The 23,096-nt window shown below is 40.3% G+C and overlaps 2 protein-coding genes across 4 annotated transcripts; both read right to left on the bottom strand.

Annotated features, from left to right (window-relative positions):
• Window positions 1-3,698: 3,698 nt before the first annotated feature.
• e2f2 (E2F transcription factor 2) lies at window positions 3,699-16,054 on the bottom strand. 3 transcript variants are annotated; one of them, XM_028566033.1, is made up of 7 exons: window positions 15,228-16,054; window positions 9,849-9,948; window positions 8,519-8,738; window positions 7,167-7,328; window positions 6,926-7,040; window positions 6,601-6,796; window positions 3,699-5,614 (listed from the first exon to the last, which is right to left on the bottom strand). In XM_028566033.1, exons 1-7 carry the CDS (start codon window positions 15,501-15,503, stop codon window positions 5,340-5,342), a joined length of 1,344 nt encoding a protein of 447 aa, XP_028421834.1. In that variant the 5' UTR covers window positions 15,504-16,054; the 3' UTR covers window positions 3,699-5,339. The 3 variants fall into 3 exon arrangements, with proteins under 3 accessions (XP_028421834.1, XP_028421835.1, XP_028421833.1); XM_028566034.1 differs by having other exon boundaries at window positions 3,699-5,599; window positions 6,601-6,799; XM_028566032.1 differs by having other exon boundaries at window positions 6,601-6,799.
• A 4,695-nt stretch (window positions 16,055-20,749) lies between these two features.
• Window positions 20,750-22,789, bottom strand: id3 (inhibitor of DNA binding 3). The gene is made up of 3 exons (XM_028565961.1): window positions 22,339-22,789; window positions 21,903-21,976; window positions 20,750-21,506 (listed from the first exon to the last, which is right to left on the bottom strand). The coding sequence occupies exons 1-2, from the start codon at window positions 22,636-22,638 to the stop codon at window positions 21,923-21,925; spliced, it is 354 nt and encodes a 117-aa protein (XP_028421762.1). The 5' UTR covers window positions 22,639-22,789; the 3' UTR covers window positions 20,750-21,506; window positions 21,903-21,922.
• Window positions 22,790-23,096: the final 307 nt, after the last annotated feature.

The raw sequence follows: 23,096 nt of genomic DNA on the forward strand, positions 1-23,096 counted from the left end.
CAAATACACTGGCTCCCTTTGGTTTTACCCTAAAACCACATATTTGCCTACATTAGCTTTATAAAGGGAACATTTGTCCCAGGTCTATAGGCAACTGAGGTTATTTAACCCCTAAGTGAAAAACAGACCCACTTTGTGGTAAAGGTTGGTTTCTTTCGGTTCTCTGTACTACTTATTACTGACACAGTGAATAGTGCAGAATGTTGTGTGCGCCCACAGTGGTGCTGTGTTTACATTCACAAAGAGAGACAAACTCTTTTTTTGTGTCACAAGTCACTTTGCTTAGCAAATAACACTGGTATCTGTGTTGTGTTGCACAGCCTTTAAAGTCAAAGCTTAAAGTAGTGCTTATCAAAAAAAAATTCTCTGGAGGCACAAAGTGAAAAGTCACTGGAAGAACAAACCTTTCATGTTTTCTCCTACAAATGTAGGCAAGGCACCGTTCAAAATGTGCACTAAAGTCTACAGAGGGAAAGCTGTAAAACTCTCTCTTTAACCTATTAATCATTACGAAGAAATGCCCACTCTTGTAAGGAAGTGAGGGCACGCGACAAACTCCAAACAATGCAGAGCCACATAAATAGGTTTGCTGACCCAGTTTACCAGGGCCTCATTCACTTATTGTTTCTGTTGCACGCATGTATCTATGTGAGAGAACATCAGAGGGAAAGAGAAAAAGAGTATTAAAACAGTTTGCATGGGTAGGTGTCTATTGTTGTAATATATGTGCAACATATGTGTTTCTGTATGCTCATTTTGCATGCACACATTTTTTTGCATGGATGTCTGGGCTGACGTAATGCAGAGGCTTGCTGTGTCCCAACAATACCCTCCTTCAGTTTCTTTGCAGCCCCTTGTAAAGAAGCAGAGCCTTTGTGCATCTGCCAGCCTTCCAGCCTGGGTCCTATTGTAAAAATGAGCAAACCGGTCTGTTCAGGCAATGCACTAGCATAGCAGAGAACACAAGTCCAAGGACAGGGAGGGGGGAAGAGGAAAAATGGGAAATTAACAAAGGAAAATAGTTTTGGAAGGTGGAGGGAGTGAGGGAGGGGAAGATGCTCAGCACATAGAGGTGGGATGACAGAGGAAAAGAGAGAAAAATAACATAGAAACTTCATTGTCAGAGTACACAAACTGGAGTGACTCACTTAATGTTTTCCCTCCTTGTCTCCACCTTTTTCCTTCCTTAACACCACATACCTATTCATTGTCATATCCATTTCCATATCAACACACTATCTCATACTGCTAATGGTAATTTCCCTCTTTACTTATATCAACAAGGGCTTTCTTTCTTATCTTCTTTACACCCTTTCTCACTTTGGTTATGAGGAAGTGAGGTACACAAAATTCCGCTTTTCTTCGTAGTGACATCTTCCAGTAAAGATTACAGCTGCCAGGATTTCCAGTGGAGCTGCAGCACAGGGCCCTCCAACCTCCCCCCGAAAAATCTACCTCTCCCTCTCCACTCTGCTTGTTGACTCAGCTCCACTGGTCCTGCTATCAATTTACTACCCCTGTCAAGCCAGGAGGCCCAGGCTTACCGTAAAATACCCCCTCTTCTGGTCGACACGGATGACTGGAAATGGGAGGATTGTAGAGAGTAAAAGAGAGAGAGGGGTTTTTGATTTATTGTTTAACACAGTTTCCCACTGGAATGAGCATATGAAGTGTCTTGAACGGGGCGGGGCCCTTACTGTAAACAATCTGTTCAAGAACCTGCACAACTGCACTATGAAGAAGTACTGGGAATCACCTCTGTGACAAAAAGAGTTGCGACACTTTGTGACAGCTTCTGCTTTGAAAAATACGTCACCTCTGACCTAATCATCAGAATCCTGCATGTCCTCTGCGACATGGCAGTGGGCAACATACCTGCCCAGCAACCACACCCTCAGACGGACACCCTCTCCAGCATGCCTGTCGTCACAGTAGGTATTGCAACAAAAACGTTTCCAGACTGGTAAAAGGTAGTCAAACTTGTTTGTGATTAATAATTATAAATGCAGTAAAAATCACAATGTCAGTGTCATTCGAGACATTAACTAGGAAGTCTGAGGACAATTAAATTCACTTGAACTAGTCCTCCTTCTTGTTGAATACCGGTAACTTCCATTCATCCATTTCATTTCTGTTACATTGATCATTACATTAATACTGCCTTTATACCTCCCAGGATAGAAAAATTGCAAAAAGTTGAAGTCAAACACAATCTGTTCAAACATCTATAGCTATTTCTTTTGTCCCAGAGTTAGTTCAAGGCTTTCAGTAGCTCTAAATAAGACTGTGTGTGGCATTAAACACACCAACCATAGTCACTAAAAAGCTCCCACCCATAATGAAAATAATACTAACATTGTATGTCCCTAAAGCGGCTGTGGCTCTAAACAATGATATGCAACGTTTTGGCCTCAGGCAGTTGCTGCTCACTGATGAGCTGTCACTTGCCTGCACACAAAGAGGGTATTTAGGTTTTGGCAATTTAAGCATTTAGCTAATAATATTTCCTTTAGCCCCTTTTTGTCACAGAAATTGGTCTCAAGGTGCAATGTGACAGAACTGAGGTGGTCTGCTGTTTTGATAGCACGTAAACCACACGGGCAAAGGCAATATATGTATGTGGCGTCTGACATTTCAGTTTATCGCCTCTTGTTAAACACACAAGCTGTTGTGCGCAACATCTGTTAATAGACACTTAGCTCTAATAGACACCTGGTGTTGGTTCAGAAGCAAACGGGCACAAGAGTTTGCAGAAAATTGGTGCATGAGAAGACAGACGTTCTTTGTGAGAGTTAAAAAAAAAAGGCTGGCACAAGCTCAACTTATTTTTACTCCTCACTTGAGCTGTGTTGGCGACCATAATACATTTGTGTTTTCTGTGGTAATACACTACAGTTCGCCATGGTTTTATGCCATAACCTTGATGTTCTATATTAAATTACTTCAGGAAAAGCTGAGCTTGCATGTTCAGCTCCTTTTTTTCCCCAGCGCATTTGGGGAAAGGAGATATGATCTTAGATGGTCATTCCCAAAGAGTAGCCAGTGATCATTGTACCCTCCGCTTGTGTGTAATATTTAACAAAAACAAATCTATAGATTTCCTAGTAAATGTATGATGCATCTCTTTGCAAATGTCTTTCCCTCCAGAACTCATTAGTACTATTCCAGTGACCCACTGAACTTTAACCTCTTGGGGTGTCCGCTCCCTTTTGTAAGCTTGTTACCACAGCAACAAACTCACAAAGAATGATGGGTAGTTTTTGTCTACCTGTCTGAATGTGTTTATAGCTTATTCAGTGTCATTGTCGCTTTTCATGTCAACCTATTCTCTCTCCTCTGGGAATGTCACTTCTTATTAGGTCAATATCCTCAGGGACACTTGCTGCTTACTTACTCCATATTTTTATTTGGCTCTCCGTGTTCCTAGTAGTATACATTTTGAAGATGAAATCCTGCATGGTTGTTTTCAGCAAGAGTCCGGTCATATTAAGGAATACATTGCAAAGGTTTGGCGAAAAACAAATTAAAAGCAATGATGCATGAAGATTAGATGTATTTCCACTGCAGTTTTGTTGGGAAAATATGTTTGCTGGGAAGAACACATTTCTACAGAAACTACAGGTTCCTGACATGACAAGTGAGTAAAATAAAAATGGATAACAGTTCCAAGTGTAAACAATGCCTTCAGTATTTATTTCATCTTTTCAAACAGACCACACAATATTACAAAATATTAAGTGCCGAATGTCATACAAAAACAATGTATCAATCTTCAAAAAATTCAGACAAAATAGGTATAAATAAAAAACAAATTATGTACAAAAACTACAATTTCTGAATTCACATCCTCTAATCTACATTGTAAAAACACACAAAAACACACCATGACACCCATTTCCCAAACTGTCAAATTCACACACAAACACACATTTTCAAGTTTTGTTAGGACAGGACAGTTAGCTTATCTCTGCAGCAGTGTAGAGGGAAAGCCAAAAATACGTCAGCATGAAATTCACGTTTCCAAATATCTAGAACGCTTAGAAAAAAAACTTTTAACAAAATAAAAGTCACAGCTGGCGGGTGCATGTCTGACATTTTAAAGGGATACACCAGCACATGTGGGAAAATTTTAACAGTAAATATATAAAATCCTTCTTGTTTCTTTTGCTGCTAGATCAACAGACTTCATTCATTTCTGAACAAGAGGAAACGCAAATCGCTACTCTAATTAAACCTTAATTACATCCATTATCCCCCCTTTACCACACCTGCAACACAGATGCTGCATTTTAAATTTATTTTGGGTCATTTCCTCAGAAATACAATAGTAGTTTCACACTACTAAATCAAAAAATAATTCTATTAAATTCAGACTTCAGATTCAAACTCTTATCAATAGAGGAGCACCTGGATTTGAAATAAAGCTGCCAAACCAACAAGAGTGAGTGTGACCTTCTTGCTCAGTCAGAGATTGTATGTGTTCACAAAGTACCCATTATCAGTCATTAACTCTGGATCTGGGCCCACTATTGGGTTTTAAAAGCTGCCTTTCGCATTTTGGCACACGCTGCAGCACCAAACAAGGTCCGACATAAAGCTCAAGGCAGGAGAGAGCAAACCTGATCAGACAGAAGCAACATGAGCACCTTGAAAATCCGATTTCACACAATATTGTGTGGCTCGGACCGGTATTATTCACAGCTTAATTTGGTCAGTGTAAAGGAAGATAGACTCTTCAAAAACACACCCTGTGTATGGCTCTTGATGGCTTTAGCTTTCTCTTATCCAGTGATTGAATCATGTAAAGCTGCATGGCAGTTAAAGCTAACATAATACAAGGCTGCCCCCTACGGGCCAAAGAGTGGCACACAACATTAAGACTTTGGAAACAATGAAGAAAACTAATTCCTGAGTTGTCACACTGTAAACCCTGCCTGATAATCAAAGTCATCAGATTTGGTTGCTGGTGATGTGATATGCATAATAACTCCTGTCTTGTATGTTATGTTGTTACAAGTTTTATCTTTGTAGCGCAATCTGAAAATGTGACAGAAAATCCAAAACAATCCCTGCTTTTTAAAACAGTGTTTCCTGATGGTTGGAGATTACACTTCTGTGTCAATCTCAGCCTCACCCAACCTTCCAGTCCGATCATTTTTTACAATAATATGTACAAAGTATTTTTACTTTATTAAAATAAGCAAAGGGGGTAACTCCTCCTTCGGAATCACTGGAATTAAAACAGGCAAGGTAAAAACAAATAGTAATGGCTTCATAGTGTATTAAATATTTCCCACGAATCTCCCCAAATTCCCCCCACCCCCTCCTTCATCTGCACCTCAGCTCTTCAACAGTTCTCCAAGATCATAGGTGTCGAAGAAATCTGACACTCCCTCACCATCCTCCAGGCTCCAGAGGTAATCGTCGTGGTCCAGAGGCGGTGAGAAACTCACAAAGGGGGTGTTGGGGTCTGGAGCGAATGAAGTGCAAGGAAGCTGGTCATCTGTGATCTGGAGCAGGCTGGGGGGCAAACCCAACAGACGCTCGACGTCCAGCAGCGCGGAATTGGAGGCTGCGGCTGAGGAGGTGGCTGGAGCTGCTGTAGACATGTTGGCTGTGATTAAGAAGAGGACAGAAAATATGTTCATCTTTTCAGCCTGAAATGTGTCTTGAATGCTTAAATTTGTAATGAATTTAATTTATTTTAGCTTTTGTCCTTTTTGTCCCTCCTTTCTAAAGGTTTTCTTTTTTTAACTTCATCCTTGTGATTTGTGTTCCTTTTATATATTGAGTAATCTTAGCAATGTATCTTAACTTTTTTGTTTTTATTAGCCATAATTGTAAAAAGAATTGCTCTCTATTTAGTATTGGGTTTTCAATCTAATATTTACTGTACTGTGTATCACTGATTGAAAATGTTATGAGAATACTTTAGATGGGAATTTGATGTGAACATTGATACATCCCCCATGTTTGTGCATTAAGTATGGAGCTAGAGCCAGAGGGCTTAGCATTAAGACTGGAAGTTCAAAAATACACCTATTAATGCCTATAAAGCTCACTAATTAAAAATAATCAAATATCAAAATAGTACTTCACTGATTTAGCATTGCAATACTATAATATTGTCAGACTTACAATGGACAAAAGGATCAAAATCGAAGCAGCAGAACCAGAGATATCGTCTTTTTTATTTCACATATTCTCCTTCCTTGTCAAAACCTGGCACCTCCATTACCAACTGTGTCAACCCAATTTACTCAGGTGCACAAATTCATGTGTGTTATGCTTGTGGCGGCTAATGTAGACACGGGTGCAGTCATTTCTCAGTCTTGTTGTTACCAGGAGATGAACGGTTGTGTTTCAAGAAATAGTTAAGGTATGTTTGTTTACTCTGGACAGAGCCAGGCTAGCTACAGAAGGCTGCTTCCAAAATCAAAAACAAAGCAGCTCCCCGAGACCAGTGCATGAGTGCAATCAGGGCCTCCCACACCACCTATTGTCGGAATAAGGTGACTCATCAACCAATTAGCTCCCAGTGTGAGAATTAAGACAGAATCCTACTGTACTGTTCATGACCCTACAGAGAACTCAGCTTACATTCAACAGGCTCTTCTTTGATGCTGTAGCTTGGTGGCCCCATTGGGGTTGTAGTTGGAGGGCCGAGCGGTTGAGGGAACTCCTTTTTAGGGGTGACAGCGCTTTTAACTGGGCTAGCATCTTCGAGACCCTCCTCTGGACACAGATAGACTTCTATGGGGCCATTCTTACTCTTTAAATAGATCTGTAATGACCCCTGCTGTAAGGAGAAAAAAGAAAATATTTTTTTAATACACATATACAATGCTCATGATTTCATTGACTATATTCTATTTGTCTTTTGGAGGGTTTTTTACCAACAATTAAGTGAAATCTGTTTTCTTACCCCTGCCGTGTCTGGCACCTCCAGTTTGGTGTCAGCAGGGGCCTTGACGGCAATGACTGTCTGGTCTCGGAGACTGCCAATGGAGCGGATGTCCTGATATGTCACATAGCCCAATGTACAGTGTGTGGTCAAGGGTGATAACAGCAGAAGAAATTAAGTGGATATTTGCATGTATAACCAGACCCAGAACACCACCAGAGAACGATGTAGACACATGCACACAGCTGGATGTAAAGGATATCTCTTATTATCTTCATATTCGGTGAGTTGTTTGAGCTGTGTGGTGCTGGAGTGGATCAGTTCATCCAGAGATCGCTCTACTCTCTCCAGGTCTCCAAGCTCTTTCCTCAGGGCGCAAGCCTTCTCTCCTCCGCCTGCACCACCCTCAAATACATCTCCAACCCTACGGGAACACACATGAACATATAAATAAACAAAACGTGTGATGATCTGATTGCAGTAACAATTGTAGGTGTCATAACAACTCAAAAACAAAGACACACAGTGTATAGATAATAAGCAGTCTACATGGTAGGGCTGGGCGATATATCGATATTATATCGATATCGTGATATGAGACTAGATATCGTCTTAGATTTTGGATATCGTAATATCGTGATATGACATAAGTGTCTTTTCCTGGTTTTAAAGGCTGCATTACAGTGAAGTGATGTACTTTTCTGAACTTACCAGACCTTTCTAGCTGTTTTATTATTGATTATTTATCTAAAATCTAAGTGTGAAGATATTTTGCGAGAGCACCAACTGTCAACTCTAGAATATATCGCCGCAATATCGATATTGAGGTATTTGGTCAAGAATATCATGATATCTGATTTTCTCTATATCACCCAGCCCTATATTAGAAAATATGGGACGTAGAAATAAGTGCTGAAAATGTGTAGAAGAAAAATTTAACAATTTAAAACGTTGGAAAAAACTAAAACAAACCTTATGGCGCTTTGATTTCATAAAAGGTACTCCTGTTGTTATACTCTATTTATGTTCACATTTTATTGTTATTTGAACAGCTGAGCATTGAACCAGGTGAAGAAACATGTTTATTATTTATTCATTTGATTTTGCAACTGTTCACTGAAATAGCCGGTTTCTATGAAACTACATGTGACATGTCATATTTGGCTTTGACTTTGCCTGAACATTTGCTCTCACTTTGCGGAAAAAATATCGGGATATATATTGTATATCGATATTCAGCCAAAATATATCGGGATATGACTTTTGGTCCATATCGCCCAGCCCTACTACATGGTTGAGTGGAGGTTGTTCAACGTTGTCTAGATATTTTGCAGTGCCCCCTAACATCCACTAGGAGGCAGATAAGCTAAGTATAAGCAGGGATAAAAACAATGAGTTTGTAGTCCAACAAAACAGCTTTTCTTAATAAACACAACCCTTTGAAATGTATTTTCATTTTTTGTTGAGACTGTGTAATACGTGTTGATTCACTCAGTGATAACTGCTGTAGCTGTAGTCTATGGTGTACTGGATTAGTTTTAATATACTGTATATATTCTAATATATCTGTGTATCAGGTGCTCAAAATATTAACACTTTTCAGTTGGTACTTACAGCCACTGGATGTTGTTCTTGGACTTCTTTCGGATAAGCTGGACTCCCTCCAGGACGTTGGTGATGTCATAGATGCGTCTCTTCTGGACCTCCAGAACCTCAGTGGCCCAGTTCAGGTCAAGGACTCCATCAGGAGACTCCGCGATCAGACCCACAAATTTCTTGGTCAGCAAGCCCAAAGAGGTGTCGTAGCGTGTCCGCTCACCTGGAGACTTTGGAGCTGAGAACAAAGATACAGACAAAAGCATATGGAGAGGGGAACAGTTAGAAATAAAAGCAGGACCAACAGACAAAGATATGTGGATATTTAACAGAAAATATAAGAAAATAAAATAAAAATATTTACACTACACTTCATTAGATTTATTTACACAAAATGTTGTTGCAGAGAAATTTAACATGCTGCAAATCTCTCCAACAGCTTGGTCTCCTCCCACGATTTTCATGTAAAATGTTATTATATAAATGTGTGTTCCTGTGTGAATGTGACTCATGTAGCATTCTGTGTTTACAATCCTATTCATTGATTGTAAACAATCTTCACACCACAGATACCACCTCACAGTAGATCTCTATTACCCCAAAGCACATTATTGTACATGATATTTGAAACAGACAAATTCATTAATTAATGCTACTGTCTGCTCTGTGCCATTCTGATCTGCCACTGTCTCTCACATGTTGACCATTTGTGTGCAAAAATTACATCTCAAACAAGCCATCACCTTTTAATCGGTTACTGATTTAACCATTTGACTTTTTTTAAATTTAGTTCCTGAGCCTCCTGTGCTGCTCTTCTCCCGGACTGGTCCGAAGAGCTGGGCCTCCTCCCTCTTTTAAGCTACCCAACCCCCTGCCTTCTGTGACCATGTACCCCATACAACTGCTCCGTCCACTAACCCTAACACCCAACCCCTCCCCTACCTGCCCCCTTTGGACTCATACTGTTGAAATGTAATTATACAACTTCCTGAGGCGTATCTTTTTGTACTAACAGCATTTTATTGTTGTTTTTATACAGCTCGTCTTTATAATTATTATAACTCTACCATAATCTACGAAGGTTACAACTTTCTGTTCATTTTTTGTATTCGCAATGTTCCTGTTTTAGTGTTCCTAGTATGCTTTCTGCTCCCAGTGGAGGGTGTCTCTTTCTCCCTTTTTGTACTGTAAACCTTATTTGACTTGAATAGAAGCACTACAGAGATGTTATCAGCATATATACCACTACTAGAACTGGTGAATCTCAATCATCTAGACACAAAACCCACTGCAATACACCACAACTCTCACATCCGTCTACACTCTGATCTGTAGTGGGTGTACTCACTCCTTGGACTTGGTATCCTGGCCGCGATGCCGCATTTGCCTTTTGGTGTGCGGAATTCCGGCAGGTAAAGAGGGTCCTCTAGATCCAGCTTCCTTTTAGCCTAGAGAGAAAAAAAATGTCATCATAAGAATATAGTTTGTGCACATATTCCCCATTTGAATTGTATAGTCTGCTGGAAATCTTTCATCCTACTTGACAAGTTAAATGTTAAATCATGATAATGAAGTGTGTAGGGCACATCCAGCCAATCCATGAAACAGTGACATCAATGCTGGTAAAAGTGCTAAATAAGGGGGTTGTTGAAAACTGTCGTAAATGTGCCAACAGCCCTCAAGTGCAGGAACAAAGCACCCGTCACACTTTCCCAAGCACTTTAAGGGGGTCGTGTGTGTGTGTGTGTGTGTGTGTGGGGGGTAATGGGGTGATCTTCTCTCAACCCACTGCTTACAAATGGCAAGGAAATCCCTGGAATAACTCAATGATCTCTCCTCCCCCTCCAAAGCCTCTCTAGGTCTCCTTTCCTCCACAACATAACACACACACAACCTTTAGACCAATAAATATTAAATATCTTCATGTGACCATGTTTTTTTTCCAATGACCTACATAGGCCCAACAACAAAAGTGAAAGTCACATGAACCAAGCCTCCCAGGATTGAGAAATGACCAACTGTCTGAAAAAGGAAAAGTTGTGCAAAGTGGCGACACCCTAACATGCAAAATTCCTGCCAGCTAATTGCTAACTACAATACGAGGGACAAGAAAGTTTGCAGTCAATCTGCTTTATTCCCCTCATCACACGGTGCGCCCACACAAAACACTCTGGTGACTGAGCTAACGAGGCGTGGGCTTTCAGCGAGGCGTCACTGAGGCTGCTGGGTAATTTGCTGCATCTGGTTAGGACCTCACCTCAGTCACTCAGTTTATGTGTGTTCTCTTATCCTTTCAGCTCTGTATTGTCTCACAAAATCACCATTCCTCCATGTCTCTTCACAAATAAGTAATAACAGTAATTCCTTTTTGTCACCACAGTAGCTTTAGCTAATAGGTTTAGGCAACTGACTTTTTCTGAGGCAGAAAAAGTGCTGAATTGACTTGACCATGTGGGGATGAGCCTGTCTGAGTGTGGGGATAATGAAGGCTGCTATTGTCCCAGTGTGCTCCCTGACATGTCCACCTGTTGACTGGCGACATCTGGAGCAGCACAGCAAATGTGTGTGTTGCTGGCGGGGCATCTTTTAATCCCTACAGCCTACCATACAGTAATTTAAGTAGGACAGAGAAATACACAGGTCAGGGCAGTGAGTGACCAGCTACTCTGAACCAAATGGTGACTGTTAGCATTTATTTAGGAGATTCAAAACTGTGTTTTTGTTAGCTCAGAGTCCTGACAGTAGCTGCCAAACACCAGGGGTCACAGAGAGGAATGAGATACTGGTTGGAGTGTCTACAAGCAGCGACAGCTGTAGTCACAATGGAGAGAAGGTCTGTCTGATCCCAGCATAAGTACTGTATAAAAAGTAGAGTAGCCTTGACATTAGAATTAGTTTCAGCTTCATAACTTCCATGATCTAACTGTACAGATCAAGCTGCACCATGTCTACATTTTTCAAGCTTGTAGGTCTATAATTTGAGTCACAGCCACAGGAGTGGTGACATGTTGTAAGAGGGGAACCAACGGTTTCACCCTGCAGCTGTATGGGTGAGGGTGGGGGCTTGGGTGCTCCCTTTTTTGCATGAGGGATTTCTCTGGTGAGTCAACCATATTACGCAAACACCGTTTCACGTGGTGGAAAGACAGGCTGTTGTCTGTCGATTTATAGGCAAGCACACAGGCATGCTGTTTAAGACACATATCAGGACACACATAACATCCCGAAAGACTAAATTTGATCACTTGGATCAGTCTTGGACAGAAAGCTGGACATTGTGTGCATTGTATAGTAGGCACATGCTAACCAATTTAAAGTCTGTTCACATGTAGTTACTGTGTGGGCCAATTGCTGTGAGAGGAAATGGCAAAAGCCTGAGCCAAGTACACTCCTATTAGCTAGTTATCTCCAAGACTTGCCTGCCCAGTTACACCCAAAGCACCGCATGTGGCTTCTTCTGTTTGCTGTACATTCATTGGCTGATTCATTGGTGAAATCGTCACAGCGGCTTTTCACACACAAAGTCAGAGTCACGTAAAGGACTGCTTGGGCCTCTCGTCAAACCAACAAACCTGGTCTGTCAGGCTGCATGGGACTCAAGCCCAGAGCACGTTACACGTTACAACGTCTACTCCTCTGTTCACAAATCCCTCACTACCACACCCTTGGAAAGTAAAAAAAAAACAATGCCTACATTGCTGATGAGATTGTCAACATTGCTCTCAAGAGGTAAAAAAAAAAAAAAAGGGGGGGGGTGATCTGCCAATTTGGGTTGGTAGTGGAGAGAGAGGGGGAGAGCAGGCTCCTTTGAAATGCACAACTCCCCCTATTGAGAACATCATGCTCCAGGGCCAGCGCTGGCCTGAGGCCGGGGTAAAACAAGGTGAATGAGAGGGAATAGAGAAGCAGAGAGAGATTTTGGGTCAGTGTATACAGTTGGCAATGTGGCCAATGTCACACCTGAATGTCATCAGTCTGAATGGGGGCTCACTAGAGGGGCTCCGAGAAGAATCTCTTGAACCACAAGGTGATTCAAGACACTGGAAGTTATATAAAAGAGGTTTGTTTTCCCGCAAAGCAGAAAGAGTAATTCATAAAGCTAAAGACAATGCTGATGCAGTTTTGGCAGATAGTGCACACTTCCTGAAAAACTGGAAGCATGCACATGTGACATAAGCAGGGAATAAGTGGGACATTGTTTCTGGTGGACATTATGCAGATGCATCTAGTGCGCCATTTGGCTGTAGTAAATGTGGTTTGTTGCAAAATTACATGTTAATTCATCTTCGAGATTCAAACGAAAGTAGCAGTCATAGAGAGAAAGGGCTTCACTGGACTTTGGAGGGAGGCCTGAATCCTGTAACACATTTACATCACTATCAATCCGAAAGGAAACAGTTACAAAACATTATCAACTGTCTACACACCATGGTTAAAAGCCACATGACAGTCACTTTTACACTGCCTTTTACTACAGTTAGCATGATTAATAATAAAGACAAGATCTCTGCAGCTAAAGTTAACTTCATTCAGTCAAAGATTAACGTTTCAAAAGCACATGCCCCACAAGTAAACTTTTGAGCGATGGAATAAGGATGCATGACTGTAAAGATTTGTTTGTATTTAAAGGAACTCAGGTTTTCATGCTGAGCCAAGCATCCGGTTACCCAGTTAAAAAAAAAAAAAAAAAAAAAAAAAAAAGAAGCTAAAAAGACAGTGGTGATTGTAGTGTTGTTTAAGTTGAAGGAAATGAAGCTGTACGTGAAGAAGCAACACTTCCTGTAAACAAAAGGCTGGTGACTAAACGTGCAATGGAGCTGCTGTGTCAGCAAGCACATAACGACTCTATAGTCACTACTATCTTCAGTAGTACGACGATGAATTGAAATCATTTTTTTATTTATTATTCCCTTTAAACATAAAATAATGGCATCCTTGCATCTATTTTTATTTCACATACAGCTAATATAAAGTGACAACCTAGGAAGACGATTTGTCAACAGGTTGTATGAAACCAGAGAATGTATTTGTAGTCCATACCAGCTGCAGCAGTGATGCTCTGTGGCTGAAAACTGAAGCGTAGCTTAATTTGGATACTGTTTTGTCCTTCATCTAAATCTCTGTATTTAGTGAATTCAGAGTGGGGTGACCCAAAAAACCCTGCAGAGGCAGCTGTCAGTAATTTAGAACACACACACATATACATACACACATATATATGTGTGTGTGTACTGTATGGCAGAGAGAAAGAATGGCACAACACCATTATCAGTGACAAAACACACTCAGCACTCTGGCTCCCTATCAGCAAAAGTTACCATCTTCTGATGATAGAAACCCTATGACCCCACATCCAAGACACACTATTAGTCTGGGCCAGTTATAGGCCCAGATTATGTCACTAGGTCACATGAACTGGTTTTAATGCTGGATTAAAAAGGGGAAAAACATATGTCTAAGTCAGTAAACAAAATGGAGAATTCTAACACTTGACATGTATGAATCAAAGTATACATACATACTATATAATAAGCCAGTTGGTAGCCTATTTCTCACTTTACTTATGTCCAGCTAATCCTCTTCAAGGGCCTATTAGTGAATACAGACTACAAGGCCAGGGGGTTAACATGAGATTTGGAGACCCTGTACACACTCTAACCCCTAACCCCTTTAGCCTTACTGCAATTCACTAACTCGAAAAGACTGCAAGGCTGGCTGGCAAGAAAGAATATAACAAGCAACAGCAGGTGTGGAGCACTTACACGTTGTTCACAGATCATGAAACCTTTCAAATAATTCTTCAGGAATAGTAAGTTTACTGTTTATACATGGCACGAATACCGCTCACATTATTTTTTTTTTTACATGAACAAATTACACAGTCGAGAATGATGTGTGTCTAAAGAGCTCTTTTCACCTGAGCATACACACATCAGCTCTGAGGAAAACACACCAGTTGTCTGGTTATGACCTCTGACCTCCACCTCCTTCCTACAGTGATATGAACAGGTTACACCAGACCTGTATTGCCCCAATGACAGGTGCAGTTGAAGCAGCTGTGATGTGGGTGTAATCACAAAAAAAGCTGTTCAAATACGAGTAATACCAATGACTTAGGAACATTTCTTGTCAAATTAGAGCAGAGTTCACAAAAGGGTTAATAGAACAGTACAATGCTGTGTTTACATTAATGTCTGCCACCAGCCTGGTCATTGTTTGATAGTGTAAAAGCCACCACTGCTGCCCCGGCTATCTCCCACTGTGGAGGCCACTCATCCTTCCTTTTCACAAGCGAGGGGCCCAAAACACTCTCCAAACACTATCAACCAACCCCCCATCACCAAAACCATCAAACACACATTTACACATTTACACATTTACACACACACACACACACACACACACACACACACACACACACACACACACACACACACACACACCGCGTCTGGTCTCGCCTCGCTACAGCTGGACTGCGGGAAAAGATGTCACACAACTTAACATGGCAGGCAAAGGGACACACACCATTCATACACATTCAGCAGCAGTCACAGTGGCTCCTCTGTGGCTTATCACGTCAAAACATATTTGAATGTGCCCCAAACGCTGCTTCACATGCATACCAATGGAAATCAAGAATTATTCCGCCCACATAACTCACTGTACAGGACACACGTTGTATTTAGTTATTAAAAATGGTGTATTTGTAGTGTGTTTGAATCTTTACCGGCAGGCGTCCGGAGGATGATCTGATGGGTTTAGCCTCTGGTCCGTGGGGGGTTGAATACAGGCTGTTGGCTCTTTGTTCAGCCGCGGCGGTGTTGCAGATCTGGGTGAAATAGCCGGCTGGTACCGTGCTCATCGGCGGGCTGGACAGTCCGGTGTTGAAGAACTCGGTCTTCACTCCTCCGGTGGACAAAACCTTCATCTTCTGCTGAGGGCAAGGCAGTCCCGCTACTGGCCGACCCGATGCCGGAGAGACGCCTTTGGGCATCCGCATCATTTTCTTGAGTCAATTTAAACTAAACTCAACCCGATTTGTTAAGGTGGTAACGTTAGCAAAGCTGATCAATGCACTGCTAAATCGTTCCCGGTTATTAGCAAGTTGCTGCTGCTATAGGCTTTGTATGAACATATATTTCCACCCTGGCGAATATAATAACAAAAGAGCCAAGAGCAACTCATACAGCTGAAAGCAGCCTATTAAAAGCAAAATACATGGTTTAAACAGACAAAGCGGTATTTTCTAATATTCTAATGTTCATCAGTAAATACTACAACAGACTCGTCGGTGATGTTCTCCTTTGTCCGGTAACGTAACAAAGTGCAGAGGAAACTTGACCTAACGTTACAAGTTACGAAAAACTGCTGGTTAAATAAATAATCTACTTCAAACAACCATTATTTTAAAGTCCAGTACCAGAAGGCTACCAGGTCTTATTAAGATCAGGTTCTACCTTGAGATTGACAATTTATTGTGACTCCCTCTGATGCGGAATCCGAACCAGTATGTGACTCCTGTCCGTCCACCTCAGAGCTCCGCTCTCCATACAACAGGACAAGAGCTAGGGAAGAACAGCTTTTTAGCGCCAAACTTCGTCCCGCGAAATTTAGATCTCCCGCGGTTAGAACTGCTCTCTGATTGGCTCACGGCACGTTCGGCTTGTCACATTTGCATAAAACAGTTGTACGCGGATGGTGCTGGGGTTCTTAAAGGGACAGTAGCGTAATTTCGGGACAGAATGTTCTTTTATTACCAGGCTGGAGTTGCAGACAATAACCACTTATTATTTTAAATAAGAATGAGTCTAGTCCATATAATCAGACATATAATAAGAGAGTTATAACTTTGTTGTTACTCTACTTATTATGGTTACCGCAGGCCACGGGGAGCGACAATTTGACCCACATATTGCATCACAATACACTAACCTTCAATTGAATTTCTTTGTAAAGTGTACAAAACATATATAATTTCCCCTTTGATGCAATGGTGCATTCACAAAATTGCATTGTGCTATGTGAAAATTGAACTTAATAATTATAAAAAAAAATGTATAGGATTAATCATGGGTTAGGGCTAACTTTAGTAAAGAAGTGCATATTTTTCAAATAGTGTGGAACTGTTTTTATCTAACTTTAGAGGTTCCAGTTGAAATTTCAAAATTAAGTTGAAATTCAAGTGAAATGTTAGATAAATATAAATTATATGTAATTTTATTTGCATAAACACGGCCTTCAAGGTTAATTTAAATAGTAAGAAAGGAGCCATTTAGCCTACATTGGAAGCCATATATCTTCTCAATGAAAGTGTATTGTGGCCTGGTGCAAGGTGTTGCTGGGGCAAGTTTGTTGATGATAATTGGATTCATTCAGTACCACTCTTGCTTATTGGCTCAGAGGAGATATTGAAAGAAAACAACCCCTCCCCCATCCACAGCTACCAGACCCAAGCCATATGACATGACCCCCATTGGCCAAGGCAAAGCAGACTCCCATCCAAAGCAAGCCCTATTGTCATGCCTCGATTTGAACTACATTTTATCATCATTTCAAAACATGAAATATAAAAATGTTCTGAATGCAAGATAAGTTAGTTATGCATTATTCACTAAATAAAGCACCAAATTACTTCATATACATTAGCGTACATGCATATAAAGGATCAAGGGTGGGGGGGAAAAGCTCACACAGTTGCTTACACTGGATTAGATAAGATCATTCTCAATTGTCTGGTGGTTGACACATTTGCCTTGTACATGATATTGCAACATTAAACAGATGTTAGAGACTAGAAATACTGACAGAATTGTCCCTCCACATAGTGCAACTTAAATCATGTCCTCCCTCTGTTCCTTCCTCTTTCATACCAAAGTACGAAATGCTGTACAATCATTAGAGATGTTGCATTGTCCACAGTCATAGAATTGTTGCTCAGATTGTGATCCTTTTTGTAGTTTAATGTGGTCTGAATCGCTAATTAAAAACTATTAATATAATGTTGAGGGACATTTTTCCTTTGTTTTCTTTAGAAAGCTTGGGCTGAAATGAGCCTGCAAAACACAACGATACATTGGGCTATACACACAACTGACCTGACTGATAACACAATATATATACTTTATACGCAAATCAGTGAATCCATGGCATCATTTTTACTCTTATATTATTACTTGTCATTGAATACTGTTTTCTAAAGTGAAAAAAAAACCTCCATCAAGTTCATATGGAATTGAAATGGTCCAAAGTAAATATGTCACGTGTGTTTAAAATTGTTGTAAGATAGTGTGAAATACCTCAAACTGAAGGCTCACTACAGGGCCAGACAAACCGAAAAAGTGCTGTCACATCAAAATATAATATTTAGGATTTTTACTTGATGATCAGCTTTTTTTTAAGCTTCATATACAGAACCTGGTAAAAAAAAGTTGAAATTGAAGCTAGGTTTTTTTCTTTAGGAACAAATCTTGTTTTACTTTTTCTGCCAGAAAAAGGCTAGTCGATTCCACGTTTCTCTCTATTATTGATTCTGGTGATCTGTTGTACATGAATGCCCCATCAAAGTGTCTTCAGATGTTGGATGCTGTGTATCATGGAGCTTTAAGGTTCAGTTCAAATTGCAGACCCCTCACTCATCACTGTACACTTTACTCCACAGTGAATTTGCCCTCTCTGTCAAATCGCCGGCTTACTCACCTTTATATGTTCATATACAAAGGCATTTATAGGCAGGCTCCCATGTTACCTGAATTTCTTTCTTTTACACAGAGTACACAGAGGTTTATGGTCTCAGAACATTATCTCATTGAATGTACCTCAAGCCCAGACAGAGATGTTTAAAAAGGCTTTCATGTTTGCTGCACCTTCTACTTGGAATGACCTACAGAAAACACTCAAATTACAGTGTCTAATTTCTTTAAATGATTTTGAAGGTTATGTTAAAACCATAGAACATGAATCCATCCACACGTGCAAATGTTTTAACTAATGGCACTTTTATTTAATTGAAATGCACTTGAGTTTTCTTTGCCTCTTTTGTGTTTGTTTTGTGATTGTAAATTGTTTTTATATGTAACTAACTTGTTCTGCTATCTTGGCCAGGTCTCTCTTGAAAAAGAGATTTTATATCTCAATAAGACTAACCTGGTTAAATAAAGGTTAAATAAAAAATAAATAAAAATAAAAAACAGCAGTAATGGGCTTTTTCTGCATTGATTTACAGCTGACTGTATGTAGTTCACGTGACTGATGGCACGCTAGATGGATTACATGTAGGCCTGGGTTGATTTGTTTTTTACTGTATGCTCAGTAATCTCTGTCTTGGTGTCACACCAATCTGGATTTGTTGCGAGGTCAAAGGGTTGCAGTTCTGTGTCAAAGAAGTACTTGACCTGCAAAAGTTCATTTTGACATCCAAAGCTACAAGCTTATCTTGTGTTTAGAGTGCTCACATACCTCGGATGTCAGGAGGACACAAGTTGTTACATTCTCATCCAACACCCCCATCTTATGGTGTGGATTGAGTACTGAACCCTCAAGCATTGTTTCCGGTTTATCTTCTTCCTGATTCTTTCAATTAAAAACACATAAATGTCAAATTAACCATATATTCTAACAAAAATGTATGAAGCAGATACAATATCATAAACAAGTGTCTTATAGAATCTAATACAACAGTGCTTTTGTAAAAGTTATGTAGGTGTTGATTCTACTCTATGGCAATTTTTCGCCCATTGTTTGTTGTTGTTATACATGTAGGTTTTCATGGTATATTGTCCCCTGATTTTCAAACTTGAGGTGAGGTACTAATGGCATTATTGCCTTACAGTGTTATGCAAACCAGTACAACACCTGATCTAACTACACGCCTGAAATTAGACATTCAACTGTATTGTCATTGCACAGAGTAATGAGACAATGAAATGCAGTTTAGTATCCATCCAGAAGTGCAAAAAAGCAGTAAATTAGCTTACAGAGTAATGTAGCCTACACATATACAGTATAGTGGTAATATAATGAATAATATTAAACAGTAAGGGGTAGATATGAATATGCTAACTTTATAAAGTAGGAACAGTATTGACAGTATGAACAGTGTGAAATGAATAAGCTAAGATACATATACAGTATAAACATGTGCAGCAAGTACCCAAAATATGTAGTGCATACGTATAAGTAGTGTAGTAGTCTACATATGAATACATTATACAGTATGGACAATAGTCTAAATATGAATAGGTTGTAAGAGCCTAGTACATGTACATGTATGACAGAAGGAATAAATGAATGATTATTTTATAGTTCACAAAGGTATCGCAAAGCAATATGAAGATTTCTTCACACCTTGTAGCTCATCATAATTTGTCCAAAGTGCTCCAGTGGCTTGAAAACTTTGAGCCAATAACACATTTTTACCACTAGATGGAGTTGCAACCTCATTATTAGCAGTAGGACGGTCAGAACTAGGCCAACTTAGTCAACTCTTAAACATATTAGAGAGAGTCTGATTGTTTTATTCTTTCGTGTCCCTTTTTAAAGTTTGGTAAGACTATAAATAACAAGATTATGTATTGTTGCTGATGATCCAGATGAGGACTGGTAATAAGTGCCAACATATACCTGAAACTCCAGATGACTCCACAAGGTGGAGTAGTTTGCTCAGCTTTTCAGACCAGCTAAGGACAGTAACATCGATTTACACAACTGCTCATGTGTCATTAGACAGTTGTATTCTTTCTGTAGCCCTAATTATTATATTATTACATATGTGGAGCTTCCACTCCTATATAATAGGCCTATAAAAGGCTTTAAAAAAGTGTTGTTATTGGTAAAGTTGAATAAATGCTACATTAGAGGTGATGCTCTTCAGCTTCCAACGTCAAGGCAGCATATTTATGCACATGCTGATCTATTGTCATGAATGTTCAATGCTCTCAAGATTTATGAATGATCAGAACGGTTGGTTTATGGTCACATAACATCCTCTCTTCATACACCATTTAGGAAGTTCAACTGCTTTTTACTGGTGGTAACTCATTCTTTGGAAAATTAGAAGCACTCACAGGAAACTCCCTTCGTTTGATTTCCAACCACTCAACCTCAAGATTCATCTGAATACATCCTGTTGTATCAGCATTTCATTGTCATCCAAAGCTAAAAAGTCACGTCACCATCACCTTTATTTTCTGAATAACACGTTGAGAGTTCACACTCATTGAAATTTCCTAAATGTATACCATAAAGGCCAAACTGTTTCACATCTTTTTTTTTATTTCATTACATAAGAACATACATACATACAAAGCAAACATTATTATAAAGAGTTTATGAAACTCACAGCACATTGTCTGTAGAAATAACACAATCCCTACAAACATTTACAATTAACTCTAGTATAGAGTTCTGATTATACCTAAGAAAACCCAAACTCCCATTCAGAAAAAAATACCAACATCCAAATTGACTCACACCTTACATACCCACAGCAGATATGTACACATTCGTATGAAGTTGTAATAGTCTCCAGATCATTAAAAATCAAATTAGAGGGTGGAAATAAGGCTGGGACAATTATGTGAGATAATGTGAGACTTGGTGTATAAAGGGTTTAGGTTGGGTGTGGAGTTTAACCCACATAAAGTTGGTTGGAATGCAATACAAACAAGGAAAATAAAACAATGTACCAATGTTTCTATTTCTACCTATAGGGGATCCCAGGTTTTTTTGGAGGAGGGCATACAAAGCCGGTCACTTTCAGTTTCCAATCCTGGCTTCTGCTTTGGTGTGTTGATTTGTCTGTCCAAGGGGCCAAAGAATGAGTCTTTGTTTTCTTGCTCATGCACCACTGTTGATCCCCACTCATCTAGGAAACAGTCCATTTTTTTCTGTCTTTTCTTCTTTAAACCCTCCACCTCCCTCCTCCTTCTCTCCCAAATACCTATCCCACCCTTTCTGCCCCTCTTGTCCTCTTGCCCGGAGTGAAGTGGAGACATGTGTTTCCCTGCACCTGCATGGAGAGAAAGGAAGAAAAGTGAAGTCAGATCTCTCCCTCCCTCCCTCCCTGCAGAGGAGAGCAGACAGACTGGCGCCTAGCATGGAACTTTCATTAACCCCAGGCAGATAGCAATGAATCCGCAACACATTCACTGGCCTGTTTAATTGGCAACCGTGGTGAATGTGAAGTGTACGGGGAACTTCATCTTAGAGCACATCAATGCAGGCACTATTATCGCTGGTATTACAAGTTTTATTTTCAAGTTATTTCATTTTGAAAGTCAAAACAAGACGCTGTTGTAATTCTAAGCGTGTGGCCCAAAGATATGATGTTTCCACGCACATTTCTCTTGTGATTTTAGTTATTTAGGAAGGCATTAAGATTCATTATATAGAGATCAATACATACCATGATCTGCCATCCTCGTCCTAATGGCACAACCGTCCTTCATCTTTGGAGAAATTGCGAGCAAGGTCGGCAGTCTGAATGGAGAGCAAAAAGAGTTTCAATGCAACCATGTCAATACTCTTCTAATTGCATACAAAAAAGAATAATGTGTGTGCGGGGGTAGCCTATAACATGTTTTCCACAACATTACATACTGTATCAGAGAACATCTGCTATGGCATCACATCTAAAATACAACATTAGCGCCATGCATGTAAGCGGGGATGCACATTGTGTTGCTACTGAAATAAACTTTACAAAATCCACAGATCATGGACTTAAATTGTCTTTTGCAGTGCAATGCAGAGAGCTAGAGGCCTACACGACTAGCTGTTCGTAACTGTCAGTGTCTGAAGGACAAGCATGAGTCCACCCTGCAGCCCGCATCTCCCCTCACCTTTATTGACAAAACCATCTCCGGCGTGGCTGTGTCCTCCGCCTCCAACGCGATCTGCAGGTCGAAGATGTAGTCGATAACATGTTGCAGAATCTCCACCTGGCTGACCGACTGGTTCTGCGGGATGCTCGGCACCAGCTCCTTCAGCTTAGAGTAGCAGTCGTTCATGTCGCACAGGGCGCCCACAGGCTCCTCCAGACCCGAGTGTTTATTCCGGCTGATGACGAGACTCTGCTCCGAAATGCAGCACACGGCCTTGTAACAGCTCCTCACCGAGCGGACGGGACTGATGGCTTTCATAATGAAAACAGAAACAATAACAACAACAACAACAAGACTTGGCTTGACGTTTAAGTATAAGTTTGTGATGGTTTTCTTCCTCTTGTGGTCTTCCTTTGTCGCTGTCCTAAAAAGCTACAGTGCTCTGACAGCGACTAGCCTACAGTTAGGTCTTTATACAATACGCGCCTGCGGACGCCCCCTTCCTCGCATCGTGCTGTGATTGGCCAGTGTAAAGAGCAAGCCCATTCTCATTGGCTGATATCACCTTGTGGAAGGGTTGGAAAGAACGAGGAAATTAGGTCTGGGATGCCTAAAGGGGATTGTCAATCAATTAGTTACCTCAATTTCAGGTGCTGGTATTTATTTTTAAACAGATAGAAAATGTTGTAAAAGTGGGTCAAATTACAAGTTTGCAAGAATCTCCAGTAAAAGAGAGGAATACTTATAGTTTACAACTAGGCTACTTAACTTTGTAG

The sequence above is a fragment of the Perca flavescens genome, chromosome 20 (assembly GCF_004354835.1).
Source record: "Perca flavescens isolate YP-PL-M2 chromosome 20, PFLA_1.0, whole genome shotgun sequence".
NCBI lineage: Eukaryota > Metazoa > Chordata > Actinopteri > Perciformes > Percidae > Perca > Perca flavescens.